This window comes from Pectinophora gossypiella, chromosome 28 (genome assembly GCF_024362695.1).
Source record: "Pectinophora gossypiella chromosome 28, ilPecGoss1.1, whole genome shotgun sequence".
In the NCBI taxonomy this organism is placed as follows: Eukaryota; Metazoa; Arthropoda; class Insecta; order Lepidoptera; family Gelechiidae; genus Pectinophora; species Pectinophora gossypiella.
In genome coordinates, this window is record NC_065431.1 from 1,918,672 (window position 1) to 1,946,513 (window position 27,842).

At 40.8% G+C, this 27,842-nt stretch overlaps 2 protein-coding genes across 3 annotated transcripts in view; one reads left to right on the forward strand and one right to left on the reverse strand.

Moving 5' to 3' along the window:
- Positions 1 to 27,842, reverse strand: part of LOC126379097 (acetyl-CoA carboxylase) — a 255,256-nt gene that overhangs the window by 103,147 nt on the left and 124,267 nt on the right. The window lies entirely within an intron of this gene.
- LOC126379078 (lysosomal alpha-mannosidase-like) overlaps positions 4,622 to 27,842 on the forward strand; it is a 33,232-nt gene continuing 10,011 nt past the window's right edge. Inside the window, exons 1-23 of the mRNA XM_050027641.1 lie at positions 4,622 to 4,639; positions 7,008 to 7,110; positions 7,369 to 7,450; positions 7,943 to 8,128; positions 8,894 to 9,018; positions 9,998 to 10,078; positions 11,064 to 11,200; positions 12,385 to 12,518; positions 13,994 to 14,114; positions 14,673 to 14,780; positions 14,950 to 15,052; positions 15,853 to 15,943; positions 16,926 to 17,016; positions 17,639 to 17,756; positions 18,412 to 18,569; positions 19,609 to 19,701; positions 20,408 to 20,575; positions 21,306 to 21,457; positions 22,295 to 22,416; positions 23,583 to 23,734; positions 24,579 to 24,705; positions 25,639 to 25,766; positions 27,681 to 27,798. Of these exons, the coding sequence (XP_049883598.1) occupies positions 4,622 to 4,639; positions 7,008 to 7,110; positions 7,369 to 7,450; positions 7,943 to 8,128; positions 8,894 to 9,018; positions 9,998 to 10,078; positions 11,064 to 11,200; positions 12,385 to 12,518; positions 13,994 to 14,114; positions 14,673 to 14,780; positions 14,950 to 15,052; positions 15,853 to 15,943; positions 16,926 to 17,016; positions 17,639 to 17,756; positions 18,412 to 18,569; positions 19,609 to 19,701; positions 20,408 to 20,575; positions 21,306 to 21,457; positions 22,295 to 22,416; positions 23,583 to 23,734; positions 24,579 to 24,705; positions 25,639 to 25,766; positions 27,681 to 27,798 (2,716 nt within the window). The remainder of the gene's footprint in view (positions 4,640 to 7,007; positions 7,111 to 7,368; positions 7,451 to 7,942; positions 8,129 to 8,893; positions 9,019 to 9,997; positions 10,079 to 11,063; positions 11,201 to 12,384; positions 12,519 to 13,993; positions 14,115 to 14,672; positions 14,781 to 14,949; positions 15,053 to 15,852; positions 15,944 to 16,925; positions 17,017 to 17,638; positions 17,757 to 18,411; positions 18,570 to 19,608; positions 19,702 to 20,407; positions 20,576 to 21,305; positions 21,458 to 22,294; positions 22,417 to 23,582; positions 23,735 to 24,578; positions 24,706 to 25,638; positions 25,767 to 27,680; positions 27,799 to 27,842) is intronic.

Genomic DNA, 27,842 nt, shown 5'->3' on the forward strand with positions numbered 1-27,842 from the left:
AAATGGGTAGCGCTGAGCTCTAACCCGGTACAAAGCTTAAGACAACAGGCCTGAGGGTGTTCAGTTGGGCGCGAACCACGGCGCAGGGCGTCGTCTGAGAGGAAACATATTTGAAAGAATTCATCGACCCTAGTGGGTCGATAGCGATAAACGCTGAATGAGGAAAATCGTCGTCCACGCCGGCGGGGTCGGGGTTACCATGGTCCAGTGGTTAGAGCATTTTGTACCGGGTGAGAGCATTCAGCGCTCCCCATTTGTCCGCCCAAGTATTTAACGCCATTTACGGCAAATGGACAATAATTCACGTCAAAAAAAGTAAACAAGTAGTTTCATAAAGTTTTATGACGTAAATTCTTAATTACTAACTGTAATTGGTTATAAATATTATCGTACTCATAAAGGTTATAGTGAAAGTATTTATAAAGTAACTAGTATTGAGGAAGTACGTAGACGTACAAGGCTTTGAATGACGTCATTACTACCACACTACCCGCTACACAGCGGCAGGTCAAGATCGGAAGCCTTAGCACCGTAAGCGCGCCACTCTTTCTCGCCTCGACACACGTCACCCGTCACTCTCTCACAGTACTGCACAGACAGATGATCTCTGTCGTGGCGAGAAAGAGTCGCGTGCTTACGGTGCTGAGCCCGCTGAATGTCACATTTTAACTCATAAGTAACATAACACATAAATAACATACCCAATATAGCATTGTAACAACAGAAATGATAAAAAAATATATTATTATGATTATGATTAACACAACATACAACATATTTGTATCTGCCCTCAAAACGTTAGAACAGGGGTCTGTTTAATAAAACTTACAATTGTAAATTACAATGCCATTAAAGTAAAATTAGATGGTGAGTCCAGGAATCAGCACCTTTTAGTATGTAATTAGGTATGAATAATTTTCGATATTCTTCTTCTTATCGTGGGGGTTGTGAGGTGGACTACCAACTCCATCAACCCTGGTGTCAGGGTTATTATTGAGCCGCCCTAGGCCCCTGACATGACTCGTGTAACGACTACGTACTTACATCAGGGGGGTAAAAATGGCCACATCGAAACAATTCATCTAAGAAAGCAATATTGCTATTTGACAGTTGTTTGCATTGCGCACTTACTTTTTTTAGCGCAAATTTCAAATTGCAATATTGCTTTCTTAGATGAATTGCTTCGATGTGGCCATTTTAACCCCCCAGTAAGTAATAACCGACGTTTAATAAATAGTTACTTATTTGATTAGTTGGAAACTAGTCAAATCAAATCAAATCAAATATACTTTATTGCGCACAACATACAAAACAAATTCACACAGATGAAGATAGACACACACTACTAGCTACTACTAGATAGATACTAGTCTATTCTCGTGTCTAATAAAGTGTAATTTATTAACATTACGAGCCCACGTTCGGGCTATAAAATTGATAAGTATAATATTAAACGTATTTATATTTTGACAAGGAAACGGAACAAACTATATAGGTCTATTTAAGTGCCAGTTTTGATTTATATTTTGTCCTTAAACAATATCGATTGTCTTAACTTAATTGTCTGTTATTAAACTGAGCCATTACGTTTGTCATGTACTTATCTACATCATCATGATCAGCCCATTAACGTCCCCACTGCTGGGGCACGGGCCTTCCCTATGGATGGATAGGGATATCGGGCCTTAAACCACCACGCGGGCCCAGTGCGGATTGATGGTTATTAACGACTGCTAATGCAGCCGGGACCAACGGCTTAACGTGCCTTCCGAAGCACGGAAGAGCTCGAGATGAAAACTTTTTTTTTGTGGTCACCCATCCTATGATCGGCCTTTACGAAAGTTGCTTAACTTCAACAATCGCAGACCGAGCGCGTTTACCGCTGCGCCACCGAGCTCCTCACTTATCTACATAGAGATATAATATTATAAAATTGTGTTACCACGAACTATATATTTCCGCTCTACTGGAAGGTCTTTTTGGCCGTTAGTTATTTACAATACATTACAATACAAAAACTCTTTATTGCATTTAAAACATATTAAAAAATACATCATTACAATTAGATAGGTAGTACAATAGGCGGCCTCATTGCTAAGGTAGCAATCTCTTCCAGGCCAGGCAGGTAGTTTAGGACTGAACCAATTATTACGATTTAGGCAAATGAAAGCATGACCTAACGAAACACGTAAAACCGATTTACACCTGCGCATAATACTTATCGATACAAACCAGGGCCTTAGCCAAATGAGGGTATTTCCAATCGACGTTCCCCAAACACACTTGTGTATACCAATACATTGTATAAGAATTGTATACCAATATTTTATGTTTATTTATTTTTTTAAAGAACGTCTAGGGCCCTGTGCCGAGGTTTTTCTTACAGCTTCTTTTCCCCGGCTATACAGGTTGTGAGAAGCTGCAGTTGTTTTAGGCGGATGAGACGTTTGTTATGTAACAATTGACGATTCAAAGTGTAACTATGTTACCTACTGAATAAAGATATTTTTAAATTTGAATTTGACACGATAGATGGCGTTGTTCACTCTCAACGTGGTAAATGGGTACTCGACAGTTTTCGGATAAGTATTTGAAGAATTCGTCAATTTTCTGCTAAAATAATTTGTGTCTTATTGACAATAGCATAAGGTGCAAATCAGATCCGCCAAAAATTTAAGATACGTCAGTTTGCGACGTCAGCGAACAAACGCTTATTTTATACCCCATCAAATAATTAAATAAGAATAATTTTAATAATAAAATAAATAATCAATAAATTTATTTTCTCAGAAAAGCTTTAATAATTTTAATAATAAAATAAATAAATAAATAATAAAGGAGAATGGGCGAATCTGGTCCAAGAACCTCCACTGATGAGACTTATATGTAATGAAAGCTTATGCTTTCCCTATGAATCTGGCAAAGTTCTATCAGATTCTGTCCCGGGGTTCTTTTTTTACGGCCATGTTTGTTCTGGCTAAAAATGTGATAAAATACAGTGGGAGCTAAAATCGACTCAAGATTTGTTGCTGGAGAACTAAGTCTACATAAATAATTATGTATCATATTGTATATCATTTTAAAGAGGATCTTTTCCAGAATCTGAAACATAAAAAAAAAACAAAAAAAATCTTTATGTAAGCGAATTATAGTCAATTTACATCTGCAGCGCCATTGTTTCTCGGTAGCTAAGTTCAAGTTACTCCACCGACAAGAGCGCAGCTCTTAAATAGAGAGAGAGAAGTTCAAGTTATAATACGCTCATAGCGTGCCCTCCGAAGCACAGAATCATCTTACTTTTTTGGACAATCGGATAATTTAAGCCTGCTATGTAAGGACAGACTTTGTTTGGTAAGGACCAAACAAAGTGATTTCGACATTGTCCCTATCGGTAATCGAACCCGGACCTTTAGGTCGTGAGCCCAACATTCTAACAACTAGATCACGGTGGCTGGTAAAAAAAAGAATGAGTAAGAGCAAGCAACAGCTGACATAACAGCATTGTACTGCGCGGGCGCCGAGAATTTGTAACAACCTCGGAAAATGTTGATTGTTTCTTTAAAACCGACACTGTTGGCGTTTCACTCGAATTTGACCCGATGGGAAACTAAGAGGGTGTTCACTATGGCAAAGTTAATATTAATTTAACGACCTCCGTGGTCCAGTGGTTGAGCGTTGGCCCCACGATCCGGAGGTTCTGGGTTCGATTCCCGGTGGGGACATATCACAAAAATGACTTTGTGGTCCCTAGTTTGGTTAGGACATTACTGGCTGATCACCAGATTGTCCGAAAGTAAAATGATCCGTGCTCCGGAAGGCACGTTAGGCCGTTGGCTCCGGTTACTAGTTACTGATGTAAGTATGTAGCCATGTCAGGGGCTTTTGGCGACTCAATAGTAACCCTGACACCAGGGTTGATGAGGTTGGTACTCCACCTCACAACCCACACGAGAGATGAATATTAATTTAAATTGTGATAGCTGTTCGAATAAAGCGTGACTTAAATCGAGTGTCACGGGTTCAAATCCCACCGGGGTAGGCAGAGACTATAGAATACCATTTGCTTCGATCCTGACACACTTCTCTTGCTTCCTCCACATTCATCAATCGTTTCATACACGCACGCCGGTTCAGAGTAGATCGCACTGAACCTTTTCTAAAGACATCTCCAATTTGGTCAATGTACACCCTTCTAGGTCTTCCTCCAGCCATACCACCAACCTTCACTTTATATACTGCTTTCGTAATCCTGTTATCCTTCATCCGCTATACGTGTCCGAACCAACTTAACATTCCCTTCTCAATCTCACTATATCGTCTTTTACACCACATCTCTCTCTTATCACACTGTTTCTCACTCTATCATGCTACGTAATAAAAAAAGAAAAAAAAAGTATTTTGTTCTCCACCAACCCGCATTGGAGCAGCGTGGTGGAGTATCCTCCATATCCCCTCCGGTTGATTGTGGAGAAGCATGTGCCCAGCAGTGGGACGCATATAGGCTGTTTATGATGTGTTCTGCCAAGTGTCCCTCCACCGTCGTCGTGGTCTGCCTCGTCGTCGACGACCCTGTGGAGACCAATCAGATGTGATTTCGCCTTCCGACAAACTTGGCAGAGCGATGCCCAAGACAGGGAAGGTTGGAAAGAGAAGAGGGAGGCCTTTGCTCAGCAGTGGGACATCAATTAGGATACAGAAAAAAAAGTATTTTGTAAATATCTACCCGCATCCGTTGTATATGTCCAAACCAACTTAACATTCCCTTCTCAATCTTAGTCGCCATACATCGTGTTAGTGACATCGTAACGAATACTAAAGGGGATGGTTCAGACCATGATTCTGAGTTGATATCAAGTGGAATTTCCCGTAGTTTTTTTATTTAAATTATTTTCAATTCTATACTTTTACGAAATATTCCTATCTCAATTTCTCTTATCACACTGTTTCTCAGTCTATCACTCAATTTAACATCACAGATGATACGCAACAAAAAAAGGAAAAAGTATTTTGTATAAATCTACCTTAAAAAATCATCTTACATGTGAAGGCGTCTCAATGTAAAACATTCCGTATGACCATTTTCCCAGCATCACATAATATTGTTTCATTTCACACCCGGCTTTGAACACGGAAATAACTGTTCGACATTTACACAATAACCTTTTAACGTCAAATAGCAAGGACAAAACACATCCCCATTTGACCGGCCAAGTATTGAACGCGAAACAGGACTACCTAAGTCACTAAAAATTGTATTTTATATAAAACATAACCTCACTTTTAAAACCGCGATTCGCTATTAAAAAAAAACTTTGTGAAAAATGTAGTAAAGAAAAAACGTGCAATATTGTGTTTTTTATTATGAATTAAAAATGTTTATAAATTACAAACTTTTTTGACGTTAAAAAGGACATTTTAAAAATAGAAAAAATGTTAAAATTAATTTTGAGTATTTTGTTTGTTTGTTCAAACCAAAAATGTGTTTTGTGTGCACGACCTAAAGTTGAATGTGGGTATAAGGTTAGTTATTTATTTATTAGGTAGGTATGGTGCTTCAATACAGTATTACGAATTATAAAAAAAGTCTATGGCAGCGATAGCTTTTTGGCGGGAACGGGAACGGGACGGGTAACTTTTTCATTGAATTATCTTAATAATTAATACGAAGTGGTATTGGTGCTAATTCCTGTAAACACCATCTAATTTTATTTTAAGTTATATCTGTCACTTTCTTATCCGCCGAAAAGGAAAGGGACGGGTAATCGACAAGCATAAAATTTATGGAACACACGTCAATTTTAAGCACAAATCTAAAACAACCGTTTAAAAATTCGCCCGGGTTATTCATTTATTTACTCATTCTTCCTAAAATTAAGAGCTGTCAATCATCCGTCCCTTTCCTTTTCGGCGGATAAGAAAATGACAGATATAACTTAAAGTAAAATTAAGAGATTTCTGCAGGAATCGGGGCCATTTTGTGGTTAAATAAGTTAAGTTACTCGAGAAACATTCGTGATAGTGTTATTATATCGGAATAATAAAGAAAGTGTACCTATCTATTTTCGCTTCGCGCCAAGAAGCCGCTTCATAACTCGAAAGTTTATGCGGACTTTTGAGTTAATTCGTTTGGGGTTCGGAGTAGGAGTCTGCATCATTTAATTAATCATCATCAAGAAAAAAAATACATAAGACATGGCTGTATGGGCATAGTTCCCATTGCCAAAAAAGCAAAACGGATGTTTATTGGAATATGTTAAGTTGGTGGTGGACGTCCTGAAATAAAAGGGCCTCACTCAGCACAAGTCGCGGCGTGAACCACGACTCTGGTATTATGTGGACCCTGCTGGGTGAGTCATAAATGTATCCAAAGAGTATAAGGTTATTGGCCACTATAAAATTAGAACTCCGATACCGACCCCGCCGGCATGGTCGACGATTTCCCTCATTCAGCGCTTATCGCTATCGACCCACTAGGGTCGATTAATCCTTTCAAATATTCTTCCTCTCAGACGACGCCCTGAGCCGAGGTTCGCGCCCAACTGGGCACCCTCAGGCCTGTTGTCTTAAACGTTGTACCGGGTGAGAGCCTTCAGCGCTCCCCATTTGTCCGGCCAAGTAGTTAATGCCATCTGCGGCAAATCTACAATAAGTCACGTCAAAAAAAAGGCCAACATAAAATTCTGGATGGGATTTTTAAATTTCTGCCTAATATTGTCGTGTTCCGTAAATGTTATTTATACATGTCAATTACCCGTCCCTTTCCTTTTCGGCGGATAAGAAAATGACGGGTATAACTTAAAATAAAATTAAATGGTGTTTACAGGAACCAGGGGAGTTAAAATGGCCTCGAAGCAATTCATCTAAGAAAGCAATATTGCTATTTGACATTTCTTTGCATTGAGCACTTACTTTTATATGCGCAAATGTCAAATTGCAATATTGCTTTTTAGATGAATTGCTTCCCTGCACTAATTTCTGTAGTGTTTAAAATTAAACTTAAATTCCAGCAATGTCCTCAAACCAGAGATGGCGCTCTGAACGTCCACCTCATACCGCATTCCCACATGGACGCTGGCTGGGTGAAGACCTTCGATGAATATTATTACGGCAGTAAGTTTTATGGTAGTTGCCATGTCGATTAATTCTTTCAAATATTTCTCCTCTCAGACGACGCCCTGAGCCGAGGTTAGCGCCCAACTGGGCACCCTCAGGCCTGTTGTCTTAAACGTTGTACCGGATGAGAGCCTTCAGCGCTCCCCATTTGTCCGGCCAAGTAGTTAATGCCATACGCGGCAAATCTACAATAAGTCAAAAAAAGCACATGATGGTGTTGAGACGAAAACTAACAATATTTTTTCTGTTTTGCAGCTAGAACTTCAATAAGTACGGCTAATGTCCAGCTCATATACCACTCCGTGCTTTCCGAGTTACTGCACGACAAACGTAGAAAGTAAGTAGAACAATACATCGTCTCCCTAGCGTTATCCTGTCTATTAACCTCGTCTGTTATGTAGATAGTCAGCAGGCACATCAGCGGAGCAAAAAAAATATATATTGGCGTTTCTATTTTTGGCATTGTAGCTTTAAGTACTTGGCGTGTCGTGTGGGTTGTGAGGTGGATTACCAACCTCATCAACCCTGGTATCAGAGTTACTATCGAGCCGCCAAAGGCCCCTGACATGGCTCATGTAACGACTACATACTTACATCAGCAAGTAGTAATCGGGACCAACGGCTTAACGTGCCGAAGCACAGATCGTCTTACTTTCGGACAACCAGGTGATCAGCCTGTAATGTCCTAACCAAACTAGGGATCAGAAAGTGATTTTGTGATGTCCCCACCGGGATTCGAACCCGGGGCCTCCGGATCGTGAGCCCAACGCTCAACCACTGGACCACGGAGGCAGTTAAACTCACCAGAAACCTGTGTCAATTGTCCAAGGTTCACCTTCTCGGAGACAGCGTACTTCTGGCGCTGGTGGAAGGAGCAGCGACCAGCCACGCGCGCCACGTTCCGCGCCCTGGTGCAAGAAGGAAGGATAGAGTTCGCTGGAGGCGGTTGGGTCCAGAATGATGAAGCCACCTTGGACTATGTGCAGATCATTGATCATTTTACTTGGGGGCTGAGGTTGGTATACAGGGTGTTAGTGACATCGTAACGAAAACTTTGAGGGTTGATTCAGACCAAGATTCTCAGTTGATATCAAGTGGAATTTTCCTTCGCAAAATTATGAAACAGAAAATAATTTTAAAAACTCTAAAATTTCTATGAATTTTCCGACAGGAAATTCCATTTGATATCAACTCAGAATCATGGTCTGAAGTTGAACCATCCCGCTCAGTATTCGTTACTTTGCGACTAACATCCGTACCTACTTGTGTGGCTACCTGTACGTACATGTACGGGGTGTAAGTGACATCGTACGAATACTGAGAGGAATGATTCAGCTGATTATTCTGAGTTAATATCAAGTGGAATTTTCCCTACTATGTGGTGTAATAAAAATGCTAATAGTGTTCCCCGATAATTGATTAATTTCGATCGATCAATATGGAAAATAAAACAAAGCGATACCAGCGCCAATACCGGTGGATAATGTTACTAATTTTACGATATGATTGCTATATCATGAAGTAATCATGCATTTAGTTGCTTATATCATTAAACGTTTTGTGTTCATTGATCTGGCCAAACTACGTCATGATGTGGCCAAACTACGTCATGATGTGGCCAACGAATGATTTTCTATTTCAAAGATCTGGCTACGACATAATATACATTGACATAACCTTTAGGCAGATGAGACCATAGTAGAAGAAAGAACAATTGAGAAAAGGGGGGTTCAAAAGCCACATCAAATCATCGAACATTCTTTCATTCTTGTTGTTTCAGGAAACTCAACGATACTTTGGGTCCGTGTGGTAAGCCCAAAGCATCATGGCAGATTGATACGTACGGGCATTCCAGAGAACAGACCTCCTTGCTGGCTCAAATGGGATATGACGGACTTTTTATAGGTAGGCTTGGACTCCACCACTATCACACATTCTTCTCTGGCGTTTCAAAAATTGGCGTTTCTATTTTTGGCATTGTAGCTTTAAGTACTTGGCCGGAATAGAGCAGGAAAACTACGCGTTAAAAAAAAATCTGATCTTCTTCTGTCTTGTGGGTTGTGAGGTGGATTACCAACCTCATCAACCCTGGTGTCAGGGTTATTATTGAGCCGCCAAAGGCCCCTGACATGACTCATGTAACACTACTTACTTACATCAGTAAGTAACCGGGACCAACGGCTTAACGTGACCTCCGAAGCACGGCTGAGGACTCTAATCTGGTAAAAAAAGACATCAGGCCTGAAGGTGTCCAGTTGGAAGGGACCAGCGGCTCAGGCCGTCATCTGAGAGGATTCTGGTTCAAAGAATTATTTAAGCCCAGTGGGCCGTTAGCGATAAGCGCTGAATGAGGGGAATCGTCGACCACGCCGGCGGGGTTGGTATCGTGTAAACCAACCAGCCCAAAATAGACAATACAGCTCAAACCACAAATACCCCCGAAACGCATTTCCTGGGAATGTGGGTTACCTCACGATGTTTACCTTCACCGCTGAGCACGTGATAATAATTTATGATCCAAACATGAATTCGTAAATCATTGGTGTAAACTGTAAACCCGTTCTAGGATTCGAACCTGCGACTCCACAGTGGGAGTCAAGCCTATTTCCATCTAGGCTACCATGGCTAGCAGTCATAATACAGGCTGTTAGTACTTAACGAAAACTTTGAAGGATGATTCAAAACATGATTCTAGGTTAATTATTAAGAGCAATTTTCCGTCGCAAAATAAAAAAAAAAAAAACAAAAGAAATATGAATTTTGCGACGGAAAATTCCACTTGATATCAACTCAGAATCATGGTCTGAATCATCCCCCTCAGTATTCGTTACGATGTCACTAACACCCTGTACATTAAAACTAAAATAAACATTTCTTGTTACAGGTAGAGTGGACCACAGAGAAAGAGAGGCAATGATAGAGGAAGACAGAATGGAGTTTATGTGGAGAGGGAGTGATACCCTGGGTAACGTGCTTATATATCGGGTGTCGTTTTTTCTTCTTTTATTTCCTTTTTTCTTTTTTTCTCTCTCTCTATTTAAGAGCTGCGCTCTTGTCGGTGGAGTAATCGCCATTCCTTTCTTCTTCCCGCCAAAACCTTCACCTCCCGATACGACACGACCTGCACCTTCTCTTTGATTTGTTTCATAAATGTTATCCTAGGTCTACCCCTTCCTCTCTTCCCTTCAATTTTTCCTTCTATAATGTTTGTTATAAATGAATCGTGTCGTATCAGGTGGCCAATCATATTTCCTCTCCGGTTCTCTATAGTCTTCAATATGGTATGGTATTGAATAGAATAGAATAGAATAGAATAGAAATAGTTTATTATGGTATTGTTTGGTCTTCTTTTTTTTAATCGACGCATATTTAACACCTTCACTGTCTAACTGAAAATAAGATATCAACCCCTCACGTGCAATGTTATTTTTCGATAAACACGGCAATATGGCTAGAAAAAACAATCTGAAAATCCTCCCGTCGGACTTTCCCATTTTCCCTAGTGGCCCACATATGGGTCATGCACGTATGAGTTTCAAATTTATTCCTATGCCTCACATGTGGTTCATAAACAGTGGAAGTGTTAATAAATCTCACTGGATTGACCAACTCCTTCGCGAAAGAAATCAAGTTCGGCGGCTGGTTAAAAAACTGTATTTTTTTTTTAATTTTACTAACATGCAAGATATAAGTTCATTGTTACTAACTCTCTATGGATATGTAATACCCGTTTTTTTATACGTTTTAATAATAACGCCTTAAAGTCTGGGTCTCCATAGTGGAAACGACGTACAAATAATAATAATAATTAACATGTTTATTTCGAACAAAAAAATAAATAAAAAAAACACTACTCACATACATTTACTTCTACAATTTAATAACATTACTTAACCTAAGAATTAAAATGAAAAATATAAAATTTTCATTTTTTTTTACTTTGTTTCCAGGGAAAATGTCTGACATAATGACCCACACGCTTTACAACCTGTACAACGCACCAGAAGGGTTCTGCTTCGACTTCCTGTGCAGTGACGAACCCATAGTTGATGATCCTGATAACCAGGCCTACAATGCTGAAAGACGGGTAGGTAATTTTTCTTTTCTATGCAGGACTGGAGACGAATAAATACAGTCATGAGCAATATAATGTACCCACTTTAGGACTCTATCGCACTAATATATTTGACATTTAGTGAGACTTACAGATCAAAAGTTAATGTGACATGGTACCAAAGTGTATACATATTAATGCTCGTGACCGTATATATTTAGCACCAACAGCATACCCCGGAAACTCCATGAATTTTTTTTTTCTTGAATGGGTCACATTTTCAAAATATCTTTGACGTTGACATCGTAAGCGAACTAATTGGTTCATAAAATATGCGCTAGATGGCGCTTGTCCTTGAAACTCCATACAAATGGTCTCATTCTCACCGTGTGCCTTTGTGTTAGCAAACTCTACAATAAAACGTAAATATTAGTAACATATCCAGTTTTAATCAGTAAATGTTGAGTACTACAAATATCACTCTTATTACGGAAACCAAATATTATTACTACAAATTATAATAAGAAATATTAATACAAAAGTATACAGCAACTAGTCTTTCAGTTTTCGCTTCTCTCGACAATAATCGTCTTCACTTGTTTTTCTCTTTGTAGTCCCAGACGGAACACCCGCCAAAACGTTTTTCTCTTAAAAAGTGACGTAACGTTCCTTTTTTGAAATTGCCAACATTTGTTCTGAACATCTAACGCGTAAGTGCGAATGAGACAGTCCGCGAGCTCTCCCTTTTACTCCTTACTGGCCATTTAGACTAAAGCGGTTATTAGACTACCCCATCCACCCAGCCTGATGCGTCAAGGGGTGTTAATATGGCCACATCGAAGCAATTCATCTAAGAAAGCAATGTTGCAATTTGACATTTGCACATATAAAAGTAAGTGCGCAATGCAAACAAATGTCAAATAGCAATATTGCTTTCTTAGATGAATTGTTTCGATGTGGCCTTTTTAACCCCCAAGGTCACAGGCTCACGCAACGAGGTGTATAGAGTCGCTCGAGATCCGGGTTACCATGGTTACGCTCACCAATTTGCTATTACACCACTCAATCCCGATTGCGTAGCCCGTGACCTTGACGCATCAGGCAGAATGGATCGGCAAATAGAATAACCGCTTAAAAACCCAGAAGGGGTGAAGTCGGCGCCCGGTACGAATCGGTGTGCGGAAAGTTACCATTCGTAATAAATAACACGGTTGCAGGTTAACGACTTCATAGCCCAGATAGAGCGGCAGGCGAAGTATTACGACCATGACAACATCATGGTCACAATGGGTGGAGACTTCACATATCAGAGTGCTGCTAACTGGTTTATGAATATGGACAAATTGATCAAGTAAGTATAGTTATTAAAGATCTTCTACATGTGATGGCGGAGTGTGCGCGGGTTGCAGCGGAAAGACAACAATTTCTAATACGATTCCCGAATATTATTATCGAAGATGTTGGTTTGTACATATAATAGTATCTTGGCTTGCCCATTGTCGGCTAGGGTGCTATATAAATATGTAAAATTGTGTTGTGACAATCTAGGTTAGTCCGATTGGTGTGGCGTGGTCAATGTTTGACAAAACCCTCTTTATTAACCCTTTCACGGGGAGAGACCATGGGTCATTGATGGTTCATAATAGATAGTATGGCACCTTGGAATCGGAACGTCTTTAGACGTTCTGTCCTTGAAAGTGTTAACTAAAGATTAAAAAAAAAGATATTCTGGCCTAAAACTGTTACAAACACAGAACTGTGGAGATTGACTGGGCAAAATACTGTGGAGGCTAATATCCGCACATGGAAATGGCGGTGGATTGGTGTCATGTCTTTAGAAGACCTGTGGAACACCCGTCCTGACGAGCTCTGAGTTAATATTTATATGTATATGTGCCCCAATTAAAGGTACCTTCCCACGAAATTCACAATTACAACAACAAAACTTATATACATTATCTAGGTATTATTATATACTTAAGTATAAATATGTAAAAAAATATCTTCTAAATTAATTATTTATTATTATTTGTTATTTTTTATTGTTAAGTATTGTCTTTACTAAAGACAGATGTGTCTTTATTATCTATCTGTATAGTTAAGGCGGAAATAACAGCGAATTGTCGGAACTTATTACTGAAATATATTAAAATTGCGATAAAATCTATTTGTAGATGTCATATCAGTATTTAAGGTAGTTATTTTGTTCCGCGGTTACTTTGTTTGCCCGGCCAGTAATGCAATTTCCGGCCAGGTAGTTAATGCCATTTGCGAAAAATCTACAATAAGTCACGTATCATCATCAGCCCATTAACGTCCCCACTGCTGGGGCACGGGCCTTCCCTATAGATGGATAGGGAGATCGGGCCTTAAACCATCACGCGGGCCCAGTGCGGATTGATGGTTATTAACGACTGCTAATGCAGCTGGGACCAACGGCTTAACGTGCCTTCCGAAGCACGGAGGAGCTCGAGATGAAAACTTTTTTTTTGTGGTCACCCATCCTATGACCGGCCTTTGCGAAAGTTGCTTAACTTCAACAATCGTAGACCGAGCGCGTAAGTCACGTATATAGTTAATAAATAAAAATGTTAGTCGTTTGTTAGCAAATTGAGATTGATTTTTGATCATAAACTGGGCTGGACAAATGGTGAACGCTGCGTGCTCTCATCCGGTATCGTGTTCATCCGGTCTCATCCTGACACCAAGGTTGATGTAGTTGGTCATCCAACTCACAACCCACACGATAGAAAATGGCCAGAATTTCCATACAAATTCAATGAAAAACTCTTTTATTTATTTTTTATTTTCCATTTTTTTTTTCAGTCACGTGAACACCCATCCCGGGAACATATCAGATGTGAATATATTCTACTCGACTCCATCTTGTTATTTGAAGGCTATATACTTGTATGGACGACGGGATAAGGCTATTTACACTGAAAGGGTGAGATTTGTAGAAATATAAACCATCTTATTACAAAACTAAGACTAAACCATCAAATTTCATGTTAACATGTACACTGTGTATGAACTACAAATGAGGCAATACATTTGAAACTCATACGTGCATGTCCCATATGTGGTGCACTGTGTCCCATATGTGGGGCACCATGTCCCATATATGGGACACTATGACCCCTATATGAGTCAGTATGACCCATATGTGGGTACTAGGGAAAATGGGAAAATCCGACGGGAGGTTTTTCATTCATTTTAAAATGAACAGCTGTCAATCATTCGTCCCTTTGCTTTTACGCGGATAAGACAATGACAGATATGATTTAAAATAAAATATGGTGTCTGCAGGAATTAGGGCCAATACCAGGTTTGAAATGAAGTAGATTCACCTCACCTCCTCTGCATCTCTCTCTCTCTCGCTTACACGGTAAGCGGCACACACACACACGTGCGCGATAACGTCAATGTGTAATGTCTGTGTAAAACGAGGTTTGGTATGAAGTGTCCGGGGTGTAATGGTTATATAGTTTTTATTTCATTCCAGAACGACCATTTACCTTACGGCAGTGATGGGAATACATATTGGACTGGCTATTACACATCGCGACCCAGCCTTAAGTATTTCATTAGGAGAGCTCACGTTTTTCTACAGGTAAGATCTTCAACACGTTTACTGTGCATGAACCACATATGAGGCAATAAATTTGGAACTCATTCGTGCATGGCCCATATGTGGGCCACATTTTTTTCTTGTCATAGTGCGTGGTACATAAAGTCCAATGTATAAAAATACTCAATAAATATAAAAACTTTTTATGTAGGTTGTGAAACAACTGACAGTAATAGCAAAGATGGGAGATTCTTTCGAGTTACATCTCCTGAGACACGCTACCAACCTGGTACTACATCACGACGCCATTACAGGTAAGACAGAGGAGCGCTGAGGGCTCTTCTTCTTTTGTCTCGTGTGGGTTGTGAGGTGGATTACCAACCTCATCAACCCTGGTGTCAGGGTTACTATTGAGCCACTAAGGCCTGACATGGCTCATGTAACGACTACGTACGTACATCAGTAAGTAGTAACTAGGACCAGCTTACCAATCTTCTGGGCAGCCTGCAAACCCTGCTCAGGTGTGGTGACACATCCTTTGGCGAACAGTTCTGACGATATCTTGATCTTCTTACTATTGTACTCCGCTTTCAGTTCTGTAACATCAATATTGCTATAATTAAAACACATAATAACGGGTTCTTACCGCGTTTAAAGCAGGGATATGAGACTCCCAATATTTCGACACTGTTGCAAGTAGTGTTGTAGTCATCCAGTGATCATGGCACTTGCAACAGTGTCGAAATATCGGGAGTCTCATGTCCCTGCTTAAACGCGCTCGGTCTGCGATTGTTGAAGTTAAGCAACTTTCGCAATGGCCGGTCATAGAATGGGTGACCACAAAAAAAAGTTTTCATCTCGAGCTCCTCCATGCTTCGGAAGGCACGTTAAGCCGTTGGTCCCGGCTGAATTAGCAGTCGTTAATAACCATCAATCAAGGTTTAAGGCCATCCATAGGGAAGGCCCGTGCCCCAGCAGTGGGGACGTTAATGGGCTGATGATGATGATGATGAAAAAAACCCGGGCCTGTCAAATCTTTAGCTTAGGTAAACGGACCCTTTGAATAACGGGATAACGCTAGGGAGATATGTGTTAATAATGTGAATTATTTCAGGGACCAGTCAACAACATGTGACTAATGATTTCATAAGAACTCTAAGCGAAGCAGTTGATGCTTGTACTAAGAAAGTGTCGAATTTATTAAGGTATGTAATTTATTTGAACATACATACATAAACTCACGCCCGTAATCCCTAATGGGGTGGGCAGAGCCACAAGTAATCAAAGACAACTTGCAGCCACTGTGATACGATGTCGTAAGCTGGATATGATGAACCTTATGGTGATAAGGTATCAGCCTATCGCCCATAACATTAGTCCATCATGTTAGAGGACATTTGGCGGAGAGGGTGTGCTGCCGCCAAAGGATGTTTTCGGGGTACCGAACTGAGCATAGTACCCCGCTAGCCACAAGTTGATAGTGTGACTAGGGATCGACGATCCAACGGTGTTATGTTGGAAGTTGTATATATGCGTCTTGCTGTGAAAACTTCGATATCGCGTTTCACGACTGCTTGAAAACTACATTATTGAATGTGGCGCCATCTGTTGCATGTGGGCGGAACTAGCTGGCCAACTAGTTGGGTCCGCCACAGACACAATCCATCTGTCGGTTTTTACGACATGCTCGGGAAGACAGGCAGCTGGACGTGTTCTATGTTTTTTATTTGCTCCTAGAACAGCATAGAAGTAATTAGACATTTATTTGAAATTATCGTTTTATCTTAGCTACATTCCGGCGTGGTTCACTGTTTGAGTGGTGTCATGATGGAGGATCTGGGTTCAATTCCCGGAGGGAAATAGAATGGAATTCTCTTCTGGGGACACTGTTCCCTGATACATATAATTTGGGGTGGGTTGAAGTTTGAGTAGGCACTATTTGAGTTCGCAGAGTTTTGAGCAGTATTGTGCAGTTGCTAGGAATGTTCCGAAAGTAGGAATGTTCCCGTTGTAAAAACTCTTCAGGATTTACTTTTGCGTTTATTTTTTAATTTGTTTCAATTTCATACTATTGCGATGGAAAATTCCATTTGATATTAAAATCACGAGCTGAATCTCTCTGTAGGTATGTTTGTGAGTGCCATAGGTTAGATATTTTTTTGTAAGTATTTGATTATTTTTTTTCAGCTATTTGACTCCAACTTGGGGCGGTACACGGCGGTCAAAGAATTCCCAACAATTCGTTGTTTGTCATCAACTTAACATCAGCCAGTGTCGAGTAAGTACAGTCATGAGCAATATAATGTACCCACTTTAGGACTCTGTCGTCTTCTTCTATCGTGTGGGTTGTGAGGTGTATTACCAACCCCATCAACCCTGGTGTCAGGGTTATTACTGAGCCGCCATAGCCCCCTGACATGGCTCATATAACGACTACGTACTTACATCAGTAAGTAGTAACCGGGACCGGGCTTAACGTGCCTTCCAAAGCACGGATCGTCTTACTTTCAGACAATTAGGTGATCAGCCTGTAATGCCACACAGTAATTTTTGTGATATGTCCCCATCGGGAATCGAACCCAGGACCTCCGGACCGTGAGCCCAACGCACAACCACTGGACCACGGAGGCCGAATATCAATTAAAGTTTCCGTTATGCTACGATTGTCTCTTTTTCCTTTTGCACTTTTTTCATTTTCCCCATTTTGCACATTTCCTAGTTTACACTTTTCTTAGTTTGCACTTTTTTCCTTCTTCACTTTTTTTGCCGATCGTTTTGTACTCCTAAATTTCTATAATTTCAAAATTATCTTTGTTCCTTCCTGGTTCTTGGTGATCTGCGACTGTAACCCCAATAGGAGTTACAGCAAGGAATTTGAAGGTATGTTTTTTTCTTTCCAGTTCACAGACACCCAGGAATCAATGCTGCTCCTGGTATACAACCCTCTCAGCGTGAAGACATACTTCCACGTTCGTCTTCCGGCCATAGCTCTGCATTACTCCATCCGGGATTTTAATGGTAAAACTGATGATAAGATAGCATAGCATTTAAGTTTACGCGGTTATTATCATAATTAAAACAAATAACGGGTTCTTACCGCGTTCAAATCAGGGATATGAGACTCCCGATATTTCGACACTGTCGCAAGTGCCATGATCACGGGATGACTGATGAGATTGGAGTGGAGTAGGTAGATCCATAATTTTCTACGGGCAGACATATGTGTATACTGTATTTCACTCCTCTTTTCAAAAAAACATAAAAAATTCAACAGGGAAGACGGGTTCAAATTATCGAGCATGTGGAATCCAGTAGTAGGTGTTGTAAAAAGCTTTAAGCTTTAAGGATTATCTTACTTTCGGACAATCAGGTGATCAGCCTGTAATGTCCTAACCAAACTAGGGATCACAAAGAGATTTTTGTGATGTGTCCCCACTGGGATTCGAAACCGGGACCTCCGGATCGTGAGCTCAACGCTCAACCACTGGACCACAGACGCCAGGCCAATATAGTTTTTAACACTTTCAAGAACAGAACGTCCAATGACGTTCCGATTCCAAGTTGTCATACTCTCATACTAATTATGAACCATCAATGACCCATGGTCTCTGTCCGTGAAAGGGTTAATAATATAATTAACTCAGAATAATGAGCTAATTCTTCCCTTCAACAGATGAGGAGGTGGAATACCAGCTGGTCCCGATCCCGACCGCGGTGATCAACCTGCCTGGGCGCACCTCCACCGTCATACAGGAACTGTGCTTCGAGGCTGAGAACATCCCACCGCTGGGCTACGTCGCTTACTACATATCCCCAGTTAGGGATCAACTGGTGAGTATATACATTTTTAAATAAACTTACTCATCTACAGAACCATACAGACATACCCACACACACTCACACGCAGGCAGGCACGCACGCACAAATAACACACTATTAATAATAATATAATAATAAGTATTTTTATTTCCAAAAATAACACAAACGAAAAGTTACAATAGCAGTTGATCGTACAGAGTTTTGATACAAATAGTGATTCTCTGTCCCCCAAACTAGGAAAACCTGTATTACTTACAAATAACATTAAAGCATGTCATGAGCAATATAATGTACCCACTTTAGGACTCTGTCGCACTATCATATTTGACATTTAATGAGACTTACACTTCAATTTGTCAAATAAGTTGATGTGACATGGTTTCAAAGTGTATACATATTAGTACTCGTGACCGTACATTCTTGTACGGGGTGTAAGTGACATCGTAACGAATATTGAGGGGAATGATTCAGCTTATGATTCCGATGATGTTTCTGTAATACAGTGTGTAGTTTTTCGAACCCGACAAACTTTAAGGGCGGATTCTACTAGTAATTTCATCGAGAAAATATGTGGGGTCAAATCACAATATTCTAGAAATGGCGGCCATTTTAAAATTTTAGACTTTTTAGATTTTCTTCTTCATAAAAAATCATATCTCGAGATTTAAAAGCCTTACGGATATGAAATAAAATGCTTTTATCTGCAAAAAGTCGTCTCTATCGAATAAAAATATCCACAACTGCTAAAAAGGTACATAAAATAAGTTAAAAGCACCTAATCTCTTTTTTTTTTGTAAAAAAACAGCAACAATTTTTTGAGATTTCACCTCACATATGGGGGTGTTTTCTCGATGAAATTTCTCGTAGAATCCACCCTTAAAGTTTGTCTGGTCCGAAACAACTACACACTGCATATTCAATAAAACGGCATTTGTAAAAAAATAGATATAAGTACCACAGTTTTATAATGCTTTCCGTCACCGTTAAGTTCGTGATAGTCATTTACTATCCAAACATGAATTGCAAATGAGTGCTTGCTTCCAATTTACAGGAAGAAAATGAATTTGCCAAGAAACACGCTCAGAAATCCAAGACACCAGAGACGGATCCTAATGACATAGTCACCAACAACATTGCCAATGAGGTAGGTATTGTAACTTTGCCCCATATTGCATTCACTACTTGGCCGGTCAAATGGGGAGCGCTGGGTGCTCTCACCCGGTACATAAGACAATAGGCCTGAGGTCTTACAACAAAAATCAAAAACTATTTTTGAAATTGGCTTACATAGTTAGCGCTTTTTGAACGTCAAAAATTAAATTACTAATTATGTAACTAGCTGTAAAACTACTACCACATCGGAAGCTGTATCGCTGAGGGAAAGACGTGGTCAGAAAACCTCCCAGCACAGGGCCCTACTCATAATGTTTCGTGTTTTCCTTTCTCTTTTAAGTCCAGTTTGTATTACATTCGGCTCAGGGCGTCGTCCGAGTGAATTATATTTGTAAATTCGCTGCCTCTGCCGTCACCTTTCCACGCGCACACCAGGGGGGTTAAAATGGCCACATCGAAGCAATTCATCTAAGAAAGCAATATTGCTATTTGACAGTTGTTGCACTTACTTTTATATGCGCAAATGTCAAATTGCAATGTTGCTTTCTTAGATGAATTGCCTCGATGTGGACATTTTAACCCCCCTGGTCAGAGCTCGTCGGGACAGGTGTTCCACAGGGCACCAGGTTGCAGACAACCTTACCTCCGTGGAGAATTGGATAAAATTGCAGTGGCTACCCATGTTACCCATGACCAACCCCCCTGGATCCGCCCATGTTTTAACATGACTTTTTCAGTACCTAAAAGTGACAGTCAACAAGGAGACAGGTCTTCTGGAGTCCATCCAGCACGTGGATGGCGCTAGGATGGAGGTGTCGCAGAACTTCTATTACTACAGCCAGGCGCAGCAGACCCAGCAGTCGGGGGCCTACTGCTTCCGACCAGAGAACTCCAGGCCCACTGCTGTAAGCTACTCAAGTTATTCAAATATACTTTAATGGACTGACCAAAATCATTCACCTAAACACATCTGCTAAGTCAATGTGGTTCTGTGGTTCACAGGCTCGCTTCTCAAATCGGGAACGAGGGTTCTAGCCCCGTACCGGACTTGCACCATACAGCCAGTAAACTTTATCCAGATCAAGCAAAATGTGTTAGAATAATAAATACAGGGTGTTAGTGACACCGTAACGAAAACTTTAAGGGGTGATTCAGACCATGATTCTGAGTTGATATCAAGTGGAATTTTCCGTCGCATTTATGTAATTTTTTAGTTTTTTCAAATTATTTTCAACATGGATGGGTTCAGAAGGTACCTGTAGAGGGGACGATCCCATGTTCCCGGGCATGTCGCAAAATCCGACAGAGGGATTGTGTCTTCTAACATGATGGACTAATGTTATGGGCAATAGGCTAGTCCTTTATCACCATAATGCCTTAATATCGCCATCATATTCAATATTTAATATTTTTTATTTGCATACTATGATGGTGTACAAGTTTGTAAGTTACATATGAGTTTCACCATGAGTTTCATTATGGTACTTGCAACAGTGTCGAAATATCGGGAGTCTCATATTCCTGATTTAAACGCGGTAAGAACCGGTTATTATGTGTTTTAATTATGATAATAACCGCGTAAACCTAAAACAAATGTATAAAATAAATTGTTTGATGGATTTATCTTCTATACAGGTAACCCAAAAAGTGACATACAATGTGGTCCGAGGATCTATTGTGAAGGAGATCAGGCAGCGGTTTTCTGACTGGATCACGCAGGTGATTCGCTTGTACCGTGGCGAAGAGTTTGTCGAGCTGGAGTGGCTAATTGGACCCGTGCCTATCGGGTAAGACTCTTTGTAAGAAACTGATTGGACTTTTGCACCTTATGTCTCTCTGACCACCCCATTAAGGTACAGCCGTGAGCTTCTTCTGTCGTGTGGGTTGTGAGGTGGATTACCAACAACATCAACCCTGGTGTCAGGGTCATGTAACGACTACTTCTTCTATCGTGTGGGTTGTGAGGTGGATTACCAACCTCATCAACCCTGGCGTCAAGGTTGCTATTGAGCCGCCAAAGGCTAGACATGCCCCCATTTTATGACTATTTACTTACATCAGTAAGTAGTAACCGGGACCAACGGCTTAACGTGCCGAAGCACGGCTCGTCTTATCGGACAATCAGGTGATCAGCCCGTAATATCCTAACCAAACTTGGGATCACAAAGTGATTTTTGTGATATGTCCCCACCGGGATTGGAACCCAGGACCTCCGGATCGTGTGGCCAACGCTCAACCACTGGTCAACGGAGGCCGTTTTTTTACCTTTGTTGGGTTTGCTCTTGGCCCCAGACTTGCCCGAAGGCATTGACGAGGCCTAAAATGGAGCTCGCCCAGAAGGTGTTCACTCTGGCCTTGAAAGCACCCGGGTTATATGCATTCGGAAATACAGAAAACGGCAGAGAATTGCCCTCCTTTGTATGAGAACCGCTGTCGCCGGTTCAACCCCGCTCTCTTTTACTACTACTCCTGTTAGATACCTACGATAGCTCTACTGCTTCTCAAATTCCATAGCCACTTTACGGGCAATGCATATTGTATGTGATAGGCTGCAATTCTTTTCGTAAGATCAGCTTGTTTGTAATTAATTCATTGTTTTTTTTTATGTGACCCAAACTCTTCAGCACTGACCTGGGCAAGGAGGTGGTGACCATCTTCAGTACAAATATCACCAACAGTGGACAGTTCTACACCGACTCCAACGGCCGCCAGATGATGAGGAGAACTTGCTGGAATGAGAGCTCGTGTGAGTACACAATTTATTACATGACATAACATAGCATAGCATAACATAGCATAACACGGCATAACATAGCATAACATGGCATAGTATAGCATAAAATAACATAACATAGCATAGTATAACATAAGGAGAATGATATATTTTTTTAAGTGTCCGCCTTTAAGTATGTAATGAGGCGGATTATACTCGTATATACTACAATTATTAACTGCTAGCTTTGGCCCGTGCCTTCGCTCGCGTTAAATTCAGGGTAACATGACTCCCCTTTCTCAATGTACCAATTTTTAGTCCTACCTTGAAAAGTCTTATATAAAATTACTCCGTGTCGCCGTGTTGCCGTGAAAGACGGACAAACAGACTACTTAAAATTTCCGACTGAGCTGTTCTGTACGTCTGCTATTAAAAAATTGAAAGGCGTTACATACGTTCCATAATCGCACGAACAATCAACGGTTTCAGAAAGAAAAAAATGTCGCGTCACGAATGAAGTTTGCGGCGGTGCCACTCGTAGCGTACTTCACTCTTATACGATCAACAAAGCGTTTTATAAATTTTTAAGTCTAGTAACATTACAAAAAAAGAGTTTTAGTAACTTATTATTTTAGTATTATCTATTTTATTATTTAAGAGTATTATTTTTTTAGGTTTAGATAATTATTGGCCCCGATTCCTGCAGACACCTCCTAATTTTATTTTAAGTTATACCCGTCATTATCTTGTCCGCCGAAAAGAAAAGCGACGGATGATTGTCAACAACTTAATTTTAAATGAATGAATAACCCGTGCGAATAAAAAAGGCATCTCGCTGGTATGCAATCCGTTTGACGAGCTATCTACTTAATTTTGTCGGGTTATTGGCCGATGTAAAATTTTTAGACGATTGTTTTAGATTTCTGCTTAAAATTGACGTATATTCCATAAATGTTATGCCTGTCGATTATCCATCCCTTTCTTTTTCAACGGATAAGAAAATGAGAGGTATAGTTGAAAATAAAATTAGATGGCGTCTGCAGGAATTAGCACCATTATTTTATATTTTTCGCTCCTAGATAAAATTTCCGACTGAGATGTTCTGTACGTCTGCTATTAAAAAAGTGACAGGCGTTACAAGACAGACACATAACTCGTACACTTTCCCATGTATAATATTTGTATGGATTATTTCACAGTGCAACAACAAAAGAAGCCAGTATCGTCCTGCTACTATCCGGTGACGTCACGTATCTGTTTGCAATCCCTCAATACCTCTATGGGGATGTGTGTGCTCACTGATAGGGCACAAGGGGGCACATCTTATGTGGATGGACAGGTTGAGCTTATGGTGAGTAGAGGGGAGTAGGGTAGAGTAGGACAGAGTAGGGCAAATTGGGGTATAGAGTAGGGCAGAGTAGGGTAAAGTGGAGTAGTGTAGAATAGGATAGGGTAGTCCCTCGACATTTCTATCGGGGTATGCGTGCTCACTGACGGGGCATTAAGGTACACATGAAATGTGGATGGGTTTGAGTTCATGGTGAGTAGAGTGAAGTAGGGTAGAATAGGAGAGAGTAGGGTAGAGTAATACAAAGTGTAATACAGAGTGAGGTAGTAGACCCTCAATATTTCTAAGGGCACATCTTATGTGGAGCGACAGGATGAGCTCATAGTGAGAACAGTGGAATAGTGCAAAATAGTGGAGTCCCTCAACAATTCTATGGGGATAATACAAGAGAACTCACTGATAATGGCATAAGGGGGCACTTATTATGTGGATGAGACAAGTTAAGCTCATGGTGAGTAGAGTGGAGTAGGGCAGAGTAGAATAAAGTAAAGTACTGATGATGGTATATCAGAGTAGATGGAGTACAATAGAAGAGGATGGAGTAGAATAGAGAAGAATAGAATATGGTCGCTTAGTTAGAGATACAAAAGAACTAATAACTAAACCCCCCCCTCCACCACCCTCCGACCTAATAACTTGTAAATAACTTGTAATAACTTGATTTAAAAGATGTGTTGCTGTTGCAGTTTCTGGACATTTCTTCTCCTCAGTCATAACACCTTGCGATATGACGTAAATTCAAGAATGTTACATTGACCTTCAACCAGTGATTTTCTAGTTGGCTTGTTTGGGGATATTTTCTGTCCTGCCTTCGTGATAAAACTTATGTCTTCTAACCTTTTTTTAGGTTCACAGAAGACTTTTAACGGACGATGGATTCGGTTTAGAAGAATCACTGAATGAAGAGGCGTATGGAGTGGGTCTCGTTGTGAAGGGCAAACACAGAATTATCTTCGGGAATCTTCGACAAGAGAGTGAGTAATATAGTAATTTTAAAATACTGAACCGACTCTCTAGTTTAGTGGTTAGAACTTTTTTTTTTATTTGACGTGACTTATTTTAGATTTGCCGCAGATGGCATTAACTACTTGGCCGGAAGAATGGGGAGCGCTGAAGGCTCTCACCCGATACAACGTTTAAGACAACAGGCCTGAGGGTGCCCAGTTGGGCGCGAACCTTGGGCTCAGGCGTCGTCTGAGAGGAAAAATATTTGAAAGAATTAATCGACCCTAGTTGGTCGATGGTTAGAGCGTCGGTCTCTCCATCTGGAGGTCTTGGGTTCGATTTCTGATGAGGATAATGTCGAAATCACTTTGTGATGCTGTCCTTTATTTTTTTTTATTTTATTTATTTCAAAAATTTAGTACACACAGTGATTATGCTAACTAGCATCGTTAAACCATGGTTTGTGTCAATGCTAGGTATCTACGATGTCCGATGTGTTATTTGACTAAGACATTACAGGTCGAATCATCTGATTGTTGGAAAACGTAAAATGATTTTTTTTTCTGTTTGATGAGGTCACTGTGGTCCTGTGGCTCACCGGCTTGCTTCTCAATCGGAGAGCGCCGATTCGAATCCCGGTGACTTGCACTAATGAGTTATTTATTTATCTCAAGTGCAGTTTTCACTAACACAGTTGTCTCGACCATTATAGACGGCGATACGGCTCACCTATCACGTTGGTCTAACAGAAAGCTCGGTGAGGTGTGGGTACTTAGATCATCTTGCGATGGATGTATCTCTGACTAACCCAATTGGAATTGTGGTCATGAGCTTATGTTATGTAAGATTCCGTGCTTCTTAAGGCACGTTAAGTCTTCAGCTACTACCCCAAAGACCTCCACCAGTCCAGAGGAGCTGCGGATTGGTTACTAATTTAATTATTTGTCTGCCTTTTTTTCCAGTTGACGACCTAACATTCTGGGAGCGGATATCATCAGCAGCTCGGAGGTGGCAGTTCGAGCCCTGGTTGTTCATGACGTCAGGAGACAAGGTCAGCAGGAGGAAGTGGCAGAACGTTAGGAACAAACGGGTGAGTGGTGGACTTATTAATTAAAGCACATAATAACGGGTTCTTACCGCGTTTAAATGGGGATATGAGACTCCCGATATTTCGACACTGTTGCAAGTGCCATGATCACGGGATGACTGATGAGATTGGAGTGGAGTAGGTAGATCCATAATTTTCTACGGGCAGACATATCTGTCTACCCTCTTTCTCTGCCGCTTGTTTATGTTTTTGATACCGGAATGTTCGGAACCATCTGAACTCGCACGAAACTCACTACGACAAACCGCACTCACTGTGTCCTCACGTTTTTTCACCACATTAGGCCGTTTCAAGCTTTTTACAACACCTACTACTGGATTCCACATACTCGACAACTTGAACCCGTCTTCCCTGTTGAAATTTTTATGTTTTCTGATTTCAATAGCCTCTTTTACGAGTCTGGGGATGTAATGACGTTCTGTCGATAATATTTGTGGATTGTTAAACTCTATCCAGTGGTTAGGGCCCGACTCCAGTACGTGCTCAGCTATAGCAGATTTCTGCACGTCGTTTTTCTTCATGGCACTAATATGTTCTTTAATCCGGCAAGAAATAGACCGTTTTGTTTGTCCGATGTACGAACTACCACAACTACAGTCTATTTTGTATACGCCGGGGCTCTCAAACGGAAAACAGTCTTTCGGGGAACGTAGACTCTGTGCAATTTTCTTTGAAGGAGTAAATATAGTTTTTATTAAATATTCATTATTATTAAAGTCTCATATCCCCATTTAAACGCGGTAAGAACCCGTTATTATGTGCTTTAATTATGATAATAACCGCGTAAACTTAAAACAATGGACTTATTAATGTCGTTATTTGGATCAGATTATAGAGCCGTGGTAGCCTAGTTGGTAGAACTGCCTCTCACTTTGAGGTCACTTCGGATCCAGAACAGACCTAAACCAATCTTCTCCTATCGTGTGGATTGTGAGGTGGATTACCAACCCCATCAACCCTGGTGTCAGGGTTATTACTCAGCCGCCATAGGCCCCTCACATGTTAATTCTATTAAATAACTCATGTAACGACTACTTACTGATGTAAGAATTCAAGTTTGCATCATGTGTTCAGCGATGAACATCGTGAGGAAACCCACATTCCCGAGAAATGCATTTTCGGAGGTCACATCCTAACCTGTAGGCTGGTTTTCCCTTCGCGGGTTGGATGGTCAGGCAGGCAGTCGCTTCTGTAAAAATTCGGACCTGTCAAATCTTCAGGTTAGGTAAGCGGACCCTGTGAAAAACGGGATAATGCTAAGGGAGATGATTTGGATTAGATCATGTGTAGAATTATGTTAATTAAAACACATAATAATGGGTTCTTACCGCGTTTAAAGCGGGGATATGAGACTCCCGATATTTCGACACTGTTGCAAGTGCTATGATCACGGGATGACTGATGAAATTTATGTTGCCAATAATTGCTTCTCTTTATTTTGATCAGAATAATAATGGGTGGAAGATGTGTTCGAGGGTCGTGGTACCTAAACAGCTCAGATGCTGGTGGGGAGCGGAGAGTTGCCGTTCTATAACGTAGTATTATTCCTTATTAACAGACTCCGTGATCTAGTGGTTAGAGCGTTAGGCTCACGATCTGGAGGTCCGGGTTCGATTCCCGATGGGGACATTGTCGAAATCACTTTGTGAGACTGTCCTTTGTTTGGTAAGGACTTTTTAGGCTTGAATCACCTGATTGTCCGAAAAAGTAGATGATTCCGTCTCAGCTATTAGCCGTAAAAACACCTCCACCACAGCATTGGAGCAGCGTGGTGAAGTATGCTCCGTACCCCCTCCGGTTGATTGAGGGGAGGCCTGTGCCCAGCAGTGGGACGTATATAGGCAGTTTATGTATGTTATTTCTTATTCCATGCTGTACATGAACTTATTGTTTCAGTACTCGGCGCTCCGGCTGCACGGCCTGCCCCGTCACGTGCACATCCTCACCCTGGAGCCCTGGAAGGGGGGCTCGGTCCTGCTGCGCCTCGAGAACACGCTCCTGCAGCCTACCAGGGGTGACAGACTTTCTATTTCTCTTTCTTTCTTTTTATTTAAGAGA